The sequence below is a fragment of the Saccopteryx bilineata genome, chromosome 1, assembly GCF_036850765.1.
Source record: "Saccopteryx bilineata isolate mSacBil1 chromosome 1, mSacBil1_pri_phased_curated, whole genome shotgun sequence".
Lineage (NCBI taxonomy): Eukaryota > Metazoa > Chordata > Mammalia > Chiroptera > Emballonuridae > Saccopteryx > Saccopteryx bilineata.
Genome location: NC_089490.1, coordinates 111,727,449 through 111,747,073, shown reverse-complemented (window position 1 = coordinate 111,747,073; position 19,625 = coordinate 111,727,449). Strand labels below are relative to the sequence as shown.

The following is a 19,625-nucleotide window of genomic DNA, read 5'->3' as shown; positions in this document are numbered from 1 at the left end:
TCTTCAGTCTGGGTATAACCCTGTGTCTGCAGGACAAAATGGTGAGAAACCCTCAGTAAGATCATCTTAGATACTATGATCCCTGTCCTCCTTCTGACTTAGGAAAGAATATATTTTGATTTAAGAATGAAAGGAGAAAAAGAAAGATACAGGTTTTATCCAGAGACCAATGAGGATAAATTGTAAAAAGAAGCCACTCGGAGGCACACCAATCTGGTAAGTACCTCTTTAAAACAAGCAGCTAAAAATGCTTTCAACCTAGCAATACCATAAATGTCCCGCTGCTGTTTTGGCTTCCAGATTCTTCCCCGTACTTTCCATGAGCATTCTACTGGGAATTGTCTGGAATCCCAGATTAAAACAGCAATAACCCAACTCCCTTGTTAGAATATTTATTTTCTTTTAGGTTTGGAAACTCAGCTGGGATACATCTTTAAGTATACGGAACAGCTTCAGCCATCTTAGGGACTACATGAGAGGTTTCTTAAACAGCGCAATAATGGGCAGCTGAGTTCTGGAATGGGAGAGGGAGGAGGAGGGCATCTCAACCTCATATGGAAAGCCCCAGCTGCAGACAAATAACAAGAGCCTGGGAACCTCCACTTTCAAAGCATTCATCCCAGATGTCAGAACTAATGGTGTCACAACAGGGCTCATGCAGATTACCAAGGAGGTTCCTAAAGTCAGGCTGCCAGAGAGTAGGCATTCAGGCAAAATCATCACTCTGACCTGAATTCATAAACAAACAACTGAACACATTCTAAGGTTGGTAGCAATATGATATAGTCCTGTATCTCATAATTATCTATGTGGGGGATCCATCCATTTACTCACCTACCCATCTAATGGAGCAAACTATGGTCAATCAGTTAGAATACTGAATCAGAACAGATTTTTAGATTCTAACAAGTCTGCTGACTGTTAGAATCTAATCTTCTGATTCTAAGAACAGACTCTGGCCATAAACCAATACTATGGCCACATCAGCGAATAATGGCTAAGTGTCAGCCTGAATTCACCCATCCACCCAAAACACATTTACTGAACACCCATCATGGCATAATAGATAGGAATGTAAACTTTGGAGTCGGACAGAATTGAGTTTGAATCCTGAATTTATCTATTAACCGAGTGACCTCGGCAAGTTGCTTAAATTCTCTAAGCCCTAAATTCCTCATGTGTGACATGTATATAAAAGATTGACCTTACAAGTATTGTTGGGAGAATTAAACGAGATAATTGACGTAAAGGACTTCCTGCAGTGCTTGGTGCATGGTAATCCCACAACAAATATCAGCTATTATGATCCTGTGCGAGGATTCTCTAGGCACACAGTAAGGCCTGGCTAGAGTGGTGAGCAGCACGGCTGCGGCTCAGTGAGAAAACTGGCTACTCCTGAAAAAAATTAAAGTGTTTGTATTAGAGAAACAGTTCTGAGAAGGGAGAATAATTCCTCAGGTGAGACTTGTAATACTTGGAAGAGGGCTGTTTAACATTCTCCCGGCTAGTCACAACGTTGTATGGTAGGAAAACTGAGTACTATCAATAATGTCTGACTCACGGTCGAACAGCTGGTTTAACAGCAGAACTAGTTAAGAATGAAGATCTCCTGACTGCCAGCGCGGTATGTACTTAAGTTTGTTTTACCACGATAACTTCCTAGGGAGAGGCGGTTCTATGGTCAAAGAGCTGACACATACAAAGGCATCCGGAAGCACACCAGGAATCAGGGCCTCCCTGGAGAAATGTGTCAAAGTATAGGAATAAAAGCTGTGGAAAAAACAGCATCCATTTGGGACAAGTGTTCAGAATTCTTTTCTCTCTGTATAAGGAAGGAGTTTGGTCTGCTTTGTTCATTTCTGTCTCCCCAGCATCCAGAAGAGTCCCTGGAACAGTGCAGATAATCAATAACTACTTGTTGAATGAAGAAATGAATGAGAGTAGGTAATAGGAATGTTTTGCCTGCATGCCATGAGTGTGTTCCATTCTGCAGTGAATATACTAGTAATCGGACGGCGTCTGGAGAAAAAGACGCTATTACCTGGCTGTGGTTTCTTTTGCAATTCTGTCTGCTGCAATGGTGCCAGAACATTCCAGTTTACTAAGGACAATGGTGCCTGCAGCCACGACCTTGGCACCTTTACAGTCCCAACTTCGTCTTTAAAAGTTCACTGTGGAGAAGATGGTAGAATGGAGCTGTGCCCTTTTTACCTCCTTGGTTAAGTGAAGCTGGAATGCGCTGATCCTAATATGTAGCGAGTTTGTAGATAGTGATGGCCACAGCAAGCTAGAGGAAGGGGGAAGAATGCACATGGTTCCCAACTCCTTGCCAAAAGCCCAGCAACCATCCTTGCTGTGGGGAAGAAGGAGTGCAATGTTCCCCCAGCACCTCCCAGCATCAGTCATCTGATTCCCCAAATTATCTCAGGAAGAAAAAAGAGAAGCCTGTGTCCTCTGTCCCCTACTGTTCTTCACTTCCAGCAAGCAACCTTCTGGCCCCCGAGGAGGGACGGGACAGGAGAAGAATAACCTGGGGGCGTGACCATGCCAGAAAGAGAGTGGCGAGCACCACCGTGCTATATTTAAGTCATTAGGAACTAACGAAAGAAGGGCCAAGGTCACCCCTGTGTCCTCCATAACCTGGACTTGTGCCCTCAGGATACTACTCAAGCCAGAGAACCTGGCATTTTCTTGGACACCGTGATCAGGGTGGGAATCAGGTGACTCATTCTCCTGAGCTGCCGCCAGCACATCGTATCATCTGGGCTGGGTGGTGGCACAGTCAAGACAAAAAAATGAAATGACAGGTGTGGGCTGCTTGGGAGCCTCGTCCCAGCAGCAAAAGAGTGTTGGCTCTGCTGCCCGGCCAAGTCGCAGCTGGATTCTCAGACAGGGGAGGTGGCAAGGGGTCCAGACGGTTTGGGAGACAGAAGTGGAAATACCACACACTGACGGAGGCGAGGGAGGTAGTGCAGGCACAGAGAAGGCAGAGGAGGGGAGTAGAAGAAAGGAGAGGAGGGGGAGAGAGAGAGGCCACGTCCAGGCACACAAAATTTATTAAAGAAAAGCAGCGGCCTGGAAAAGGCAGGAGGGAGGCCCTGGAAGGACAGGAGGAGCATACAGCTTGAAAGGCAAAACAGGGAGTGAGTCTGACTCAGAAGCTGAGCAAAATTTAAGGCCTACAAAAATATTAAAGGGGAACTAGTGTGAATTTTAGTAAGATAGACAAACTGTCCCCAAATATTCACTTTGCCTCTTGGAAGATTTAGTTGACTCTGCATGTACATTGCCCATTCCCAGATTTTTGGGTAACATCACAGAGCCCAAACGAATACTCAAGAGAAACAGGGACAAGAATCTCAAGGTTTCCATAGCCATTCCGGGAGGAGATGAAGTCATGTGAAACACTCTCCGAGCTTGCACCTCCTCCAGCATGAAGCCCCGCCCCTCCGGCCTGCGCCGTCAATCATCCTGACCGGGCGTTCCCTCTGGTGTGTGTGTCCCTGTCCCCAGCGCGCGCGGACACTCACGCAGGTGCGCGGGCAGGCGGATCGAGTCTTCCTCCATCCTGAGCGCTCGGGGCACTGGAACATGAAGTGGAGTCGAGGAAGCGTAACTTGGCACCGGGCTCTCGGGAGGTGTATATGAAATTCGCTCCTGCTGTTAAAAACAAGAGCAGGAAGGGAGGGGGGAGACAGTGAATGCTTGGAACTGAGATGTGAAATCTGGGAGAGGGGTGGGGAGAAGGGAGAAGGGGCATCTGAGCACTGGCCAAGCAATCCCACCTGTCCCTTCTCTAGACACTATTTGGATGCATTTCAGAGCTCCAGTTTTTGGGATATCTAACAAAACTCTGGAAAGGTTTAAAATAGGGATTTATCTTTGGACTCAGAATAATCGGTGTTCATTTGTGGTTTTAGCGAAAGTGAGGGGAGACAAGACAAAGGAAATAAAAAAGTATGTCCAAGAGAATGGCTTCAAAGACTACTCTCAAAAATGACTTGACCACATCACATAATGAATGTCACCAATACATTAAAGCCAGGTTTCCTCTTCTCTGGTGATAACCCCAGCTTTTAATCCAAGTATGATCCCATACTCAGATACAGTGAGAGGTGAGCTCAAAGTGATGGGTTATAAATTCTAGATTTAGCTAATAAATCTATAAACAAGATTTTTCTAGAATCTACCAATCTCATACAATAACCACCAAAATGTCCAATGTTTCATTTTTTTTTCTTCATAGCAAGGAATTAACCTGTTACATTAATGGGTATCTCCTTGTCCATTCCTTCTTTATTTCCTTTTCTTCTGAACTACTGCAGAGATTCAAAGAACCACCTGCATTTAAGAAAAGTACTATTTAACTGAAAATACTCAACTGACAAGAAAAGGGTGCAAGCTAGGGGGGGGGCTTGGACAGATCCACAGTTTAAATTCAAACAGGCAGTGTTTGTTAGATCAATTAAGACAACTGGATGGGGTGAGAATTATTATTATTTGTTTAAAGTTAAAACATGGCAAATAATGGCAAGCAACCAACTCTCGTGTTCAGTCAGAAGAGCAGTGCAATTTGCATCTTAGATCTGTATACCCACTAGTTTGATGTGCAGTCCATACATACTAAACATAACTTCCGTTAGTTTCTGTGGTTTAACTGGGCAGAGTAAAGTGGGACACACAGGGTCTAAAAATAGGTTGGGGGAAAAGATCAGTCAGATGCCATTATGAAAACAGAAATCAGGACGAAAGAAAATCACATTAAAATATAGCGAAGGAGGTGTTTATATTTTGGAAAGACAGATCTCTTAACATTTTGTATTTCATCAGATGTGCAAAGGAAGCAGGGGAGTCCCCCGGTCATATAATCAAAGTAAAACTTTTCTTCTGCTCATACCCTGGAAAGTTTGGTGGCTGTGGTAGGAAGTTTCAATTTTAAATGAGTATATACATATTTTTGTAATTTCCAAATGGAATCGCTATACCTCCCCCACGGCATCCTTGACCAGCAAATAGGGCATTTGGGATATTTGTTTAAACATACATCCTAAAGTTTCCTGGTGAATTTGTTAATTAAGGGCGATCACATACATCATAAATTTCATTTCATTATCAAGCAATATGTCCCATGAAAGGTCACCCAGAGGAGAAACCTTCAACTTTACTTTTCTTTTTTTTTAAATTTTATTTATTTATTTATTCATTTTAGAGAGGACAGGGCGAGACAGAGAGAGAGAGGAGAGACAGAGAGAGAGAAGGGGGGGAGGAGCTGGAAGCATCAACTCCCATATGTGCCTTGACCAGGCAAGCCCAGGGTTTCGAACCGGCGACCTCAGCATTTCCATGTTGATGCTTTATCCACTGCGCCACCACAGGTCAGGCACTTTTCTTGAACTTTATCAAACATCACACACATTTTGAGCAACTCTAACGTAAGTATGAGTTATATTTTTTATATTTGGTTTAGCAGCAGTTCTCAACCTGTGGGGCACGACCCCGGCGGGGGTCGAACGACCAAAACACAGGGGTCGCCCAAAGCCATCGTTCGACCCCCGCCGGGGTCATGACCCACAAGTTGAGAACCGCTGGTTTAGGGTTTTGTAGGTGAAAGAGACAAAGACATGAACACACATATGGGAAACATACAAAATCTGTTTAGAGGGTTTTCGAGGTGAAATAGGCTTTTAACGCATTTTCAACATAGACTGTTTCTCTAGTGTAATAACTTCTCCATACACTTTAACCCTCAAATAACCTTCAGGTCCCAATATATATCTAGATATCTTATAAACCGTTAACTTCATTCCCAGAAATAGCTTTCTGTTTTGTTAGGGTTTTCTGCAGAAGTGAAACTGTTGATGAAGAAAACATGGTACAGCCATCGGGTTTTCAAATGGCCTGGCATGAGTGCGAGAAAAGATGGCATTTTGTAATAGGATCATTTTCTCTTTAAAGCAAGAGCTAGCAACTAGTCCGTGCGAGTGGCAGGCCCCCTCATCCCAGCCCCTTCATTCCTCACCAACTCTACTAAGGACGAGATGGGAAAAACCAGTCTTCCAAGAGGATTTTACGTTATTTTTTGCAAAATCCACCTCTGGCCTATTTATATAAGAGTTGAGCTAGGGACCACCTTTAACATGTGTCTGTCCTGACGTGCTCATCATCACTGTGATGGACCTTCCTTTCACTGTACTTTCTCTGGAGGCAGCCCTCCATGCCTGAACTTCTGCAAGGTCCCCTGTCCTTACTGCTGCACTGAATGCCACACTTCAGTGCTTGCCCTGGGGTTTTATGCCACCGTTCCCCACACATCCAAACAATTCTAGATGGAAACAACTGTGCTGCTTTAGGATGAAACCTATAAAAAGAAGGCCAGAGACTGAGTGATTGTGGGCCCTGAATTCCTGATGATGGTTTCCACTCTGCAATATTGTGACACCACAGACTTGGGTGACACTATCAACTTGAGTGACACTACAGACTTGGGACGGGAAGCTCTTTTTTAAACGGTTCAATAAAGGGACTACTCAGCAACAGAAGAGAGGGTACCCTGACCAAGAAGGAAAAAGCAAAATGCACTTCTAGGGCCTTCAGTGATTTGCCAACAGTCATTTCACACCAGCAGAGCACTCAGGGGACCCCAGAAAGGCTAGGCTCCTTTCCGACAGAACAAAACACACACCTGGAAATCCTTTGTCTTTCCTTTTGTTAATCTCTAGAGTGAATCACGCGCTCCTGACTTTTTAAGCTGTTAAATAACCATGCACTTGACATTCAGCACACTACCGTAAATAGAAAAATGAAACAAATCATGCTATCTCAGACAGAGACATCTAGACAGAGAGACTTAAGGAGCCTAACATTCAATTTCCCAAATAAAGGAAACTCTTTATTCTCACAATTGCTTTTCTGGTCCAACCTCAACAAACAGAAGTACTGGTTTACAGCTCATTCACCTCTGGAACAAACTGTCAGTGGAATGAAAACCAGAGGTGTTTCACGTTAACATTACAGAAGGGAATAACAATTTCCCCAAGGGGATTATAACCAGTGGTCTAATTAAATTAAAATGCTACAGGCAGTGATACTGGGTGCATTCAAGTGTGGAAGGGTATAAGCTGCCAGTGGAGGTCAATGATGTGATTAAAAATGCCGAGGTGGTTGGTTCCATTATTGTTTAGATGCTGAGAGAAAAATAAAAACAGGATGCTCTCAAATTTGCAGACACAACCTATCAACCCAACCAGCAGATCAAAAGGGGAAGCGCTGCCATTTCCAAGGCCAGTCTAGGTACCGAAGGGAGGGTGGGGCGGAGGAGGGAGGGCAGCATGAGCTCTGAAAAGAGAAAATGAGGCTAAAAATAGTTGTAGGCAAGGAATGAAATGTAAATTTTACCAACCATTATAGAAAGCTTTAAAAAAAACATTTTTAATGGAATATAGAGTAGGGTCACTGTAAGCACAACTACTGAAACCAGAATGAGTTCTAGTCCCTCTCATCATTCCTTCCCCGGCTGCGAAGGGCCAAGGGAAGACTCCCACTGAATGCTGCTCCTTTTCAAACCAAGTGACTATCACGCAAAACAAGCTTATCTATTACACTGGGGAACAAAATGTTTGTTGCACCCACAAAAACACCTGTTCTTACCTAATTCGAGTGAGCTGATCTCAAGTCTGACATTAGTGTTTCTCTGTAAGCTACAGTTTTTTTTTGCAATTCAAGACTTTAGGCTTTCATCTTATTGTAAAATTTTCAACATTTAGTTTAACGTAATAAAGTAGAATGTCTTCTTGGGCATCATCTTTGTGAAAATATAATAATTTATATAATACAGTAAATACACTAATATACTAAAAGATATGATTGCATCAGAATTTGTCTACAGTTTCGAAACAGAACATATTAAAACACTTATTTAATCATAAAATTTGCACAAAACTTCTTTAAATTCTATTCAGGCAAAAATTTGCGTTTGTAGCTCCTGCGTTTGTATACTTGTTGAGGACAATCTCGTTTGATGCTCCAGCAATAGTTTGCTCATCACTAACAGCTCCAAGATTTTCGGGAAACTTATCAAGGTGACTGTTCAGGAAGTGAATCTTTATGCTCATGTTACATCCAATGTTGCAGAAAGCCAACAGCATCCTTTGAACCAGAAGTTCATAGTTTTCTGCTTTTTTGTTGCCAAGGAAGTTCTTTGTAACTGCCACAAAAGTCTGCCATGCTGCTTTCTCCTCCTTATTCATCTTCCTGGCAAATTCTTCATCACATATAAGGGTTCGAATTTAAAGTCCATCGAATAAACCTGCTTTTATCTTCTCGAAAGACAAGGCAGGAAAAGCAGAAATAATATGTTGAAAGCATTCACTTTCTCTATTCAAAGCCTGAACAAACTGCTTCATTAAGCCAAGTTTGATGTGAAGTAGGGGGAAAAATGATGCTGTCTCGATTAACTACAGGTTCATTCACAATATTTTGCATCCCTACTTCCAGAGCTTCATGTTTCAGCACTCCTTCTGTGTCCAGTGTTTCTCCTGAGCTCGGCTGTCCCACAAACATAGAAAGCAAGGATACTTCATGAAACCTTTCTGTTGTCCTAGCAGGAAATTTACCGTTTTAAGATCCACACAAATGATCCAGTTATGCTCCTCAAACTTCAGAAAGTTGAGGACAATTTTTATGTCATTCTTACTAAGTCATTCAATTCTAAATTGCTGAGGGGTTAATGACTGCTTGGCATCAGAAGAAGACCCTTCAGATTCTACAACCATTTCCTCATGCATCTTATCAAAATACACTTGATCACCGTGTTCACTTTTTTCATCCTTAGAAGAAATAAAACCATTGAAAACTGGAATCAGGAGTGTCTCAGAGTGTGAGATAGATCGTATTGCTGAAGGAATATTAGGATATGCGATCATATGCTGTTTTTTCTTGATGATGCCCTTTGTATGGATCAGACAGAAACAACAGTCACTGCTGTGGTCCTTAGGTTCACGCTAAACCATGGGAATACCAAAAGGCATTCTTTTGCGTTTTCCTTTTGTCCAGTCACGAAGCATTTCCTCACAATTATGACACACAATATGAGGAGCCCAATTCTTGTCTTGATCACCAAGGGGAACTTGAAAATAGGCAATATACGCACGTGTCACAAATGATGAAATATTGCACCTTTGACGTTGAAGTGTGTAACAGCCACATATATACAGAAGGTGTCAGGACTACTTACATTTATGCCTACTCAAAGAAGCCATGATTCAATCTCAAAATGCGAGGGTGTTTTTATCAGATAATTTTTTACATTTAAAAACAACTACAATAACATTATACTGAGTGAAATAAGTAAATCAGAAAAAACTAAGAAATATATGATTCCATATATAGATGGGACATAAAAATGAGACTCAGAGACATGGACAAGAATGTGATGGTAACCAGGGAAGGGGAGGGAAGGGGGAGAAGTGGGAGAGGGAGGGGAGGGGGAGAGGGGAGGGGCACAAAGAAAACCAGATAGAAGGTGAGGGAAGCCAATTTGACTCTAGGTGAGGAGTATGTAACATAATCAAATACAAAATAATCTGGAGATGTTTTCTCTGAACATATGTACCCTGATTTATCAATGTCACCCCATTAAAATTAATTAAAAAAACCAACTACAATTATGTCAAAGTGATGTTTGTAAAACATTAATTGCCTTGTGGTTATGTTCAATCCAATAGTCGTTTCCCTTTAACTCCAATTTAAAAACCAATGCATGCCATTAACTGTAACGCATGCACCAAAAAACGAATTTCAGATTTGGAATCAGCGATGCAGAAATATACAGAAACAGTTCTAAAACTTCATGCAACAGAAAATGAAAAAAAAACTGTTCCCCATATTTTTCTGTGCTGAAACATGGCATGTCTCCCTAACAGCCCCTAACCCATAGCTGCATATTACTGAAGAGTCAAAAATATTCTTACTGTACTACCAAGTCTTTCTTATTCAAAATTTCTCAACGTAGAGCTCCTATTCAAAATTATTCAAACCCTGGGGATGCCCCTAGAGCAGTTATGCATTTGCTTTTACACCATTAACTCGTTGAAAAGGCTGAAAGGTTGAGAAACTTAAAGCCTATTGCTAATGAAGTGTTAACATTCTGGAAATAAAGATCACGAATTTCTGGAACTGAGAAAAACAAAAAGAAACTGGTTGTGCTTGCTAAAAAAGATAGTTTCAAAGCTGCCTCTACTGCAGAGCCGAGACTGCCCTTGGTTTAGGATCTCTTTCCAAAAATAGTCTCATCTCCATTATAAATGGCAGGATTACCCCAATGATGGTTTCTGAAGCCTGTGGACAGTCCTGAGGAGGAAGTGTCATGGAGACAAAGCAGTGACTGTAACCATTTCCTGGGGAACTTGAGTAAAAATGCCACAGATACCCTCTGCATCCTGCAGCTCTTTGGTGTCCCATTATTGCACTGAAATTCGGCAACTCAGACAAGATGGAAAACAGAAGGGCTCTTTTCCACCCTGAAGGTTTTCAGGAAAGCTGATGCTTATATTATAGTTGTTTTCCGTAGATTGAATTGAAGAAATCTCTCCTGTGGGAGGCTATTTATTGAGATTTTCTAAACTGAAGTCTGAATACACATTTATTTAAGTACACACTTCTGGCTGCAAAATGATTTAAGGTGGTGGCTTTGGCTTTCTTTAAATAAGCTTTCATTAACAAGTGAAAGCAACACATCACCAAAAAAAATGTGCAAGACTGAAATTTGAGCTGCACAGATTTCTAGGTTTTTTGGCATCATGGATACAAATAGACATACACGGGAACCTAAACTCTTGAATGTCTATTTTGTTCACTTGAAAATCGACGTTGAATATTTTGTTTATGCCAAAATTTAGCAAGATCAACTTAAAGAACTTGAGAGAAGATGCAACTGTCGGTCTTCCTTTCAGAATACCCCTAGTAACAGGGTCACAGACCATGACATTTTTGTCATGTTCCCAGAAACAGTAGAGCTTAGCATCTGGGAAGAACCTCAGGATCTGAGCTGTTCAAATGGGAATTATGAAGTAGAAAACCGGATCCGTCAAATCACAGCACAGAAGTTGCAATGCTGTCTTCCCATCCCCACAGGTTCCACAAGACATCTAAACCTGCAGCCTGAGTCGGCTGTCCTCTTCCTGTCCAGCTCCTCTCCTGAGAGAAACATCCCTCTGGGTGCTCAGGCTTTAGACTTTTACTACCCAACTGGTCTTTGGCTTTTAAAATGCTTGAAATGATTTCAGGGGGGAAATGGGACTACCCAATAAAAACTAGATGGGTGGGAACCATAGTCCTTGTCTCTAGAACTTCCTCCCTTGATTACTAGATGCCCACTCAACCCCGGCGAGGAGAGAAGGGCATGGTGCTCAACAAACCACACTGAAGCTGACTGTCAAGATCTTCCAGGGGCCCAGCCTCGCCGGTCTAAGGAGTGCTCTGGCTTTGAACATTGAAGAAGATGGGTTCAAGATGTGAATTATGCAGATTTCCACATATTTATAACTGAAATAGTCCCTTTCCTCTTCTTCTTGGTCTATTACATCCCAAAATCAGAAGCCAGGGTGTTTGTTGTGTGTGCCAGACAGATACAATTAAGTCAAAGCATCTTAAGTCTTCCTTTTACCCAGAACAATGTTATCTATGCACAGCCAGGTGAATAAAACTAGACCCGTTAGCAGTCAGGCATTGCAATAAATGGTCATTACTACTTTTTCCTTTCAATGATTGTTATGAGATATTTCAGCACTCATTAGGCAGTCACCAGGAACCCAGGCTTGAACTAGGCATTACAGGATTCTGCCACCGTAACTCCTAGAATTTCCAAGATGGCCCAAATGTTAAAAATTCTGTGTCATTTTATTCATAAATATATACGTGGGTATTCATGCATAATAGTCCATCAGAACGTGTGTCCTAATCTTATTTGGAAATATATAGTCACTGCAGGAAGAGGAGATAGCGTTAAGAGAGCCCTCGGAATGTGCTTCCCGTGAAGCCTTTATTTCAGACTCACGAGAATCCTGTGAGGAAGGCGTCATTAACTCCTTTCCACGTGAGGAGCCTGACCTGAAGATTGCAGGGGTAGAGCACTCTGTTCAAGTCACCAGCCTGGGAAATGGGCCACTTGGTATAAAGAGGGAAAATAAGAAATGACACTTATGTAGCACCAGCCAGGCCACAATGGCTTCACAACTTATAGGGAATCCCAAGAGAGAGAAATTCAAGCTTGTAGGAACTGTTGCAGTTTGGTTTATTTCATTGCTTTGTGTCCTCAGAATTCCAGTAGGGTTTTTGAGGATCACTCATCAGAGCTGCCTAAGTGAGGCTGCTGACTTTCTTAAGCCTGTTGCTTATCCTGTGGGGAGCACAGATGGAGGGAGTCAGTGCATTTAGCTCAAAGAAGGGCACCGAATACAATGTACCAGAGAAGCTCTCCTGGCATGAGCTCTGAGCAGGTGCAGCCATTAGAATTCATGCAGGGATGTGTATTCCCTGTGGACACGATCAGCAGGGCCAGTGGGGCATTTACAGATTTCTTGCGCACAGGATGACTTCACTTTGTAGAGAAGTCTTATCTAAGGTAATTTTTCGATAAAGGTGTTACTTTGGTCTCTAACATTTTTTTTTCACAACAAAATCAACCCTTTCCCATTTATCCGAGAGCAGCAAATCTAAATGTACAGGTGAGACACACGGGGCAGTGAGGAGGAGAGGCCCCTGTCAACACTTCGGCGTCTGCAGGGTGCAGATTCCTACACTGAGAGGAGCTGAGTCTGCCTCTAGAAACCACAGCTTCACCATCAGCCTGAAGACTCAGCTCCCTGTCTCTCAAATGAGGATTGGATCAAGGCACTGAGGACATGTGTGGCCTGTAGGGAAAAAGATTTAAAGGATCTTTAAATGTAGATGTCTTTGAGCATGAGAATGACTAGTGTCAGGAAGAGTTAAGGTTGACATGTAGCATCTCAGAGGGCAGGGCCAGCAACACAGACCCATGCACTAGCAGTATGTGTGACTTACTGCTCCCCCAAAAGTCAATTTAAGCTGACTAGCAGATGAGTCTACAAGGGGCTTCTGCACAGGGAAGGCACTGAGGTGGAATTTGATGGTGCCTTATAACTCCAAGATGCTGCTTCTACACAATCTATATCTCCTGGCAAGTCAAAGGTTGTTCATCACAGTGTGGGGGGAGCAGATCCAAACAAAACATGAACACCACAATCTCCTTCCCTATCAATTAGTCCCCCAAAGTCCCCTCTCAGGATCCTAGGATTTTACGGAATATAATTAGAAAAAGCAATGTGTCTAGAACTAGGAGCAACCCCTTTAAAGGCAAGCCCCAAAGCAAAAATCTCAAGTAAGATTTCTTTATTGTTCTAAAGTTTAAAAAAGGTTTATATTAAGATCCTTTCCAACCTTGAGATGCTATGGATTTTTTTTTCTGAATTTCTTAAATATTTCTGACATGAATAATAAGCAGAATCCCAAGCTGTGATTCTTCCCGGGCCAGACTGTGGCTTCCTGGGATGTTTTTTGCTTGAAGGGTACTCAGCCTGTCTGGCTGGAACCCAGCGCTGATGCTGACAAGGTCACAGCACAGGCTCTAAACCTGAGTGTGCACTCCATCTCCATGCCCCAGACTCACCGCTGGCCCCCGCCATGACGAAGACGACTGCTTTTATTCACAGTGGAGATGACGTGAGCTCAGCAGCACACACCACCCCTCCTGGAAACCCTGGGAAAGCGCATGTCCTGCTAAGAGTGGGTTGCTTCAGTCTAAGAAGGTCGGTGTGACTTTATTTGTACAGAAGCAGCAGGCATTACTTCTGAGGAAAAGAAAGTCTTGCAGTTGGATTTATCCAAAAGTGCCCCTGAGCTTTTAATCAACCTTTTTGAAAGAGGGTCACTAAACCCTTTCTTTCTTCCTAATTTTAATAGCAGAAGAAACAGGTACTTAGATTAACAGCAGCTTATGTCCTCAACAAAGTGGCCAAGTGTAGCTCTTTATTAGCTGCTCTCTCCTCCACTAACGCTCCTCTCTTTAATAGTTTGCCTATTACAATTAGCCAGTCTGCGGTGTCCCTGCCTGAGGCTCACGACTAATGAACTGAGCAAGATGCTATTTAGTTGTATCAAGGGCACCATGAAAGATGCTTCTTAATTTCTCCCCCCAAAGGAGAGATACCTTCCAGGCATGTTCAACCTGCCATGTGACTGCCTCCTATAGTACTTACTGTGTCCCCACCCCAGGGAGTCAGGGACATTGAAAGCTGGGGCAAGGAAGGGAGGGGCGTCAGGCTTCTGCAGAGCCCACAGGCAGGAGGAGCCCAAGGGGTTGCTTAGAACCTGTGCATTAACCATTGATTCCTCCTTCCCTTCCTCCCTCCCTACCTGCCCTCTAGTGCCCCATAAATCCTTCTTTCTATTGCAGCATCATTCTGGGCTTTGCTCAGTCTTCATCGCCTTCCTGAATGGCTGTATCTGGAAGCCTTGTAAAAGAAAGAGAAAGAGAAGCGACAGCTCACACCCACAAACCAGGTGCTTGCTGGGGGCAGGTGGAGGGGAGGCAACTCAGACTTTTTAAACGAGAAAGATTTTTCCCCCCTATGATTTATCTTTACAAGATGTCTATAGCTTAAATGGATCACATGTCTGATAAGAAGGTTTTAAAGACTTGATACCAGAGCAAGATTTACACTTCAATTCACAGGAGGGCAATCCACAGAAATACTGAAGGAAGCTGAATAAAGTCTCTAAAATGGCAGCTTCAATGAAGCTGTCTGCAGGAAGCCCTGCAAGGTCCTAACTGGATCCAGCCCATTTCCAACAAACCAGGAGACACCCCGCCCCGCACGCCTCCCCCCAGTGAGGAGGAGGGCTGGGTCAGGACCAGACCGTGCACAAACTGAACAGAGCCCCCTGCTCTACATCTCTCAGATCATTCCTGGGTTGCCTCAGGCTGAGAAAGAAACAGAAATAGGAAAAGCCTTGTAAACGATACCTAAAGTAACAAGCACAAATTAGATCTGGAAAAGATTTGTATCTCTACAAAATGTTTACTACCAGAAAAATTTTCAATAAAACCATAGAAGAGCACTGTGCTTAAAAAGCCAAGTAAAAGAAATAAGTGAGCACCTCCTCAGTGTTGCTGTCTGAGGAAATGGCATAATATGCAGCCTTTGCCGCCGCATAATGTTATTTTAAGGGTAAATAAGATGAAGCTTGTAAAATATTACAAGTTTCTTGAAACAAAGGCTCTCTATAAATACAAGGCATTGTTAGGATTAGAAACTTGAGAAGTCCCAAGTAAGGATTATTTTTTATGTATGCTTTAATAATGCAACTTGTTTTTAGTTGTAAAATGAGAAATTAACTTAATTGAGACAAAGACTGAATTTGACATTGACCTCGCTATACGACTGACTGACAGACTGAGGAATTAGGGCTGAATTTATTCTTTTTCTTCCCCCAACCTCCAAAACTCTAAGAAGTAACATATAAACAACATCACACGCTGATGAGAGTGTCACACATCTGATTCATCTTTTAGAACAACTTTTCCAGAAGTAATAACCATCTTGGCAAGTACTTTTTACCTTTACTTGTTAAAAATATAGAAACTCCCTGATTCTTACACACAAGACTCCTTACTGGAGCTCAGGCATCTTCCCCTTCAATGTGGTCACAGTCAGAAACACCCGGGAGTTTGGTTTCTAACAACTGTTCACCGAAAACAAGTTCTGCTGGCCCTGGCCGGTTGGCTCAGCGGTAGAGCGTCGGCCTGGTGTGCAGGGGACCCGGGTTCGATTCCCGGCCAGGGCACATAGGAGAAGCGCCCATTTGCTTCTCCAACCCCCGCCCCCTCCTTCCTCTCTGTCTCTCTCTTCCCCTCCCGCAGCCAAGGCTCCATTGGAGCAAAGATGGCCCGGGCGCTGGGGATGGCTCCTTGGCCTCTGCCCCAGGCACTAGAGTGGCTCTGGTCACTACAGAGTGAAGCCCCGGAGGGGCAGAGCATCGCCCCCTGGTGGGCAGAGCGTCGCCCCTGGTGGGCGTGCCAGGTGGATCCCGGTCGGGCGCATGCGGGTGTCTGTCTGACTGTCTCTCCCTGTTTCCAGCTTCAGAAAAATACAAAAAAAACCACACAAGTTCTGCTGACACGGTGAATATTACTCTGAGAAATGCCATCAGCATCAATACCATTCTAAAATTTTAATGACAGGAATGAGAACGAAACATGATAGTATGTGTGCACATGGTGACCCCAGAAATGAACAGAATATTAAGCAGCTTGAAATAATAAGGAAACTGATGTATTGCACTCTTGTAGCCCTGTTGTTAAGACTAATTAATAGTTTACATCACACAAGATCCCTGCCTTCATTTAAATGATAGGTGCTTAATAGGTATGAAAAATATGCTTTAATTTCCACATAGTGCAGGAACTTAGGATCAGCTAACAATTTAGGAAACACATTTTAAATCAGGTATTTCTGAATCGTCGCTGCATACCATAATCAATTATTTGGAGAAGCTTTAAGAAAATAAAATCCCAATATCCAAGTAAATCAGCCAGGCATTAACTTTTTGAAAGCCCCCCTCCCCCTCTTCCCCGTGTGATTGGAATATGCAGAGGAGTAAGACTGGGCATCACAGTCTTACATCAAGACAGAAATAATAGAGTAAGTCACGATATATGTGAAGTGATTATCTTTCACAATAGGTTTTTAGAAATCATATTAATCAATTTGCTAATTGTCCTTCCCTCCTGAGTAATTTGTTACTGTTCTGCTTTGAACCATAGAATGGAGATCATCAGTGTAATTCAGGCAGTTCCTAACTGGCAACTACCTGGCCAGTAGATGAACAACTGTCCAGACAGGTGTATCTACCATGTGTCTTCTCTTCCAACTGCCTCTGGAGTTCCCCACCCCCACCCCCAGGAGCGCTGACCGGCTTCAATTTCCGGAGCTCCTCACGGAGCCCATGTTCCAGCACGGGCTGCACTTGAAGTGTGGAGCAGGAGCAACACATGTTAATGCAGAAGTAAGAAGGAATGAAACCCCTTCCACTTCCGGCCTGCCCTCCCTTCCCCTTCTCCCACCCAGACGACAGTCCATCTTCATGTGCTCAAGCCCCAGACCCCTCTCCTGCTCAAGGGTGAATCCACATTCAGTCACTTGGAAACTGAAGAGCCTCCCCCTGGGTGCCGGCACGATTCCCGCGATGGCCGCCAGGTCTGCCTCTGTGCCACTCCAAAGGAGTGGGTGAGACGTGTTTTTTATTTTCCCTTCAAAGTAACCTTGGTACTAGTATTTAAGTCTTTGTCTTTGCACAATGAATTATCTACTTACTGATTTTAATTTGGAGAAATACCTTGAACTCTAAGCGGCTAACTTCTTAATAAAATCTTAGAACTCTAAACTAGGATAGGCAAAGAGCCTGCTGAAGTTCTTAACCTAAAAGACAGTTTCCAGTCCCTCAAGGACATGCTACTATACCCTCCCAACACCCCTAAAGTTGTGTCACCATAACTAGCACAAAACCACCTGACAGATGTAAGAACTGAGGTTCCAGGGTTAACAAGACTCTTGTCTTGATGCCTGACCTGTGGTGGCGCAGTGGATAAAGCGTTGACCTGGAACGCTGAGGTTGCTGGTTTGAAACCCTGCGCTTGCCTGGTCAAGGCACATATGAGGAACAACTACTACAAGTTGATGTTTCCCGCTCTCTCCCTACCCCATTTCTCGCTCTCTCATCTCTCTAATAAATCAAGAAACAAAAGCTTTAAAAATGAACTTAAAAGAAAAAAGATTCTTGAATGAATTGCCTAACTATCTGGATGGACCTAGCAGGCTAAACCCAAAGTTGTCATCTGTCTCCAGTTACCTTCTGCCTATAATGTTTTTGCAACCCTTGGTTATCATGATAAAAGGGTTTGCTCAAGAATTTAGCCAATTTATTTATTCATTCCTTGAAAAATACAACCCCAAACCCCACAGAACTTAAAGAACTCAAGTTCTTCCCATAAAATAACTTCCTGCAATTTTAAAGCATTTGGATATTATTATTATTTTTTCTCTTCTTTTTAAAAAATTGATTGCTTGATTGATTTTAGGGACAGAGGTCTGATAGGAGAGAGAGGGAGAGGGAGGGAGAGGGAAAAGGAGAAAGAGGGAGAGAGAGAGAGAGAGAGAGAGATCGAGTTGTTGTTCCACTTATTTATGCATTTATTGGTTGCTCCTTGTATGTGTCCTGATGAGAGATTGAACCCACAACCCTGGCGTATTAGGATGACACTCCACCACTTAGGTACCTGGTCAGGGCTTCTCTTCTTCCTTTAAGCAAAATACAGTTCTAAAACAGTGACAGAATTGTGATACTAATGTGACTTTATCATCTGAAATTCACTCAGGTATTGAAACTACTTGACTGAGTAGTAATTCTCTTAGTATCTTAAGAAAGCAACTTGCCCGCCAAGCTGTGAGTGCACACTTACAGTATCAGCAGTCAGGCCATACCAATGGTTTCAACAGCTCTAACATGGAGACAAGAAAAATAAGGCAGTCTAATTTTCAAAAGCTGGCCTGGAGTGGGTTATATCTAGATTACAGGACAAATATGGATAAAATGACCCTGAATATCATAAGACCTAAGTAAAAATCCAATGCATTTCAAACCCCTGTCAATAAATACATTCTAGTTCAATAAAGGATTTTTGAAAACTTAAGAGCCGATTGTAGGTTTTTAACTCTTACCATCCTGACTCCCTGCTGTAAGCATTCCCCCTCTCCCCATCCATGGACTCTCTTCTCCTCCCCCCTCTCCCGATCCATGGACTCTCCTCTCCTGCCTCCTCTCCAGTCCCAGGCCAAGTCTCCCCAGTCTGCACTTGCCTGACCTTCTCAGCAGACCCTGACCTTGAGTTTGGATCTAGGTCTCAACTTCACAATTCTTTGTTTCCAGGTCGACGGTTTGCTGGAGCCCAGACTTTGGCTTTCCTGTGTTCCACATGCACAGCTGGGGGCCTACCTCACCTTCCCCTGCCTGTCAGACACCAAAATCACACTGGAGTCCAAGGCCCACCTCCTCACCCAGAAGAGAAGGATGACATTAGCATAAGCAGGGACCTTGGCTGTCCTGTTCGCCACCACATCCCTTTCAAGGTGAGTGGTGCCTGTTGGCTCACAGTAGCACTTAAGTATTTACTGAACAAATGAATGAATGAATGAATGAGTCTCATTATACAATCTCAGAGCATTTCTTAATGCCAACACAAACTCATCTTTTGTCTTGTGTTTTCCCTCCCTAGGGCCATCTAGTGACTTATTGACAAAGTTTTAAATTCAACTGTCTATATAAAAATCTTGTTACAAGGTACCAGCACTGCCCCATCTCCAGGAGACACCTTCACTGCCTGATTATCCAGTGGTCTAACTTGTCTTTAGGCCTTATTCCAGGCAGTTCCATGGTCCCAGAATACCTTACCTACTCTGATCTTACCCCATCAACTACGCTACCTTTCAAGGTAGATACTCTTATACTTATTCCAATGATGCCATCATTCCTCAAAAGTACATTAGGAACAC

At 43.1% G+C, this 19,625-nt stretch overlaps 1 protein-coding gene across 5 annotated transcripts in view; it reads right to left on the bottom strand.

Moving 5' to 3' along the window:
- ETV6 (ETS variant transcription factor 6) overlaps positions 1-19,625 on the bottom strand; it is a 235,077-nt gene that overhangs the window by 135,290 nt on the left and 80,162 nt on the right. For 3 of the 5 annotated variants that reach the window (XM_066264350.1, XM_066264339.1, XM_066264312.1), the window contains one exon: positions 3,531-3,660. In XM_066264350.1, the coding sequence (XP_066120447.1) occupies positions 3,531-3,660 (130 nt within the window). The remainder of the gene's footprint in view (positions 1-3,530; positions 3,661-19,625) is intronic. The other 2 variants (XM_066264319.1, XM_066264328.1) reach the window with 1 other exon arrangement.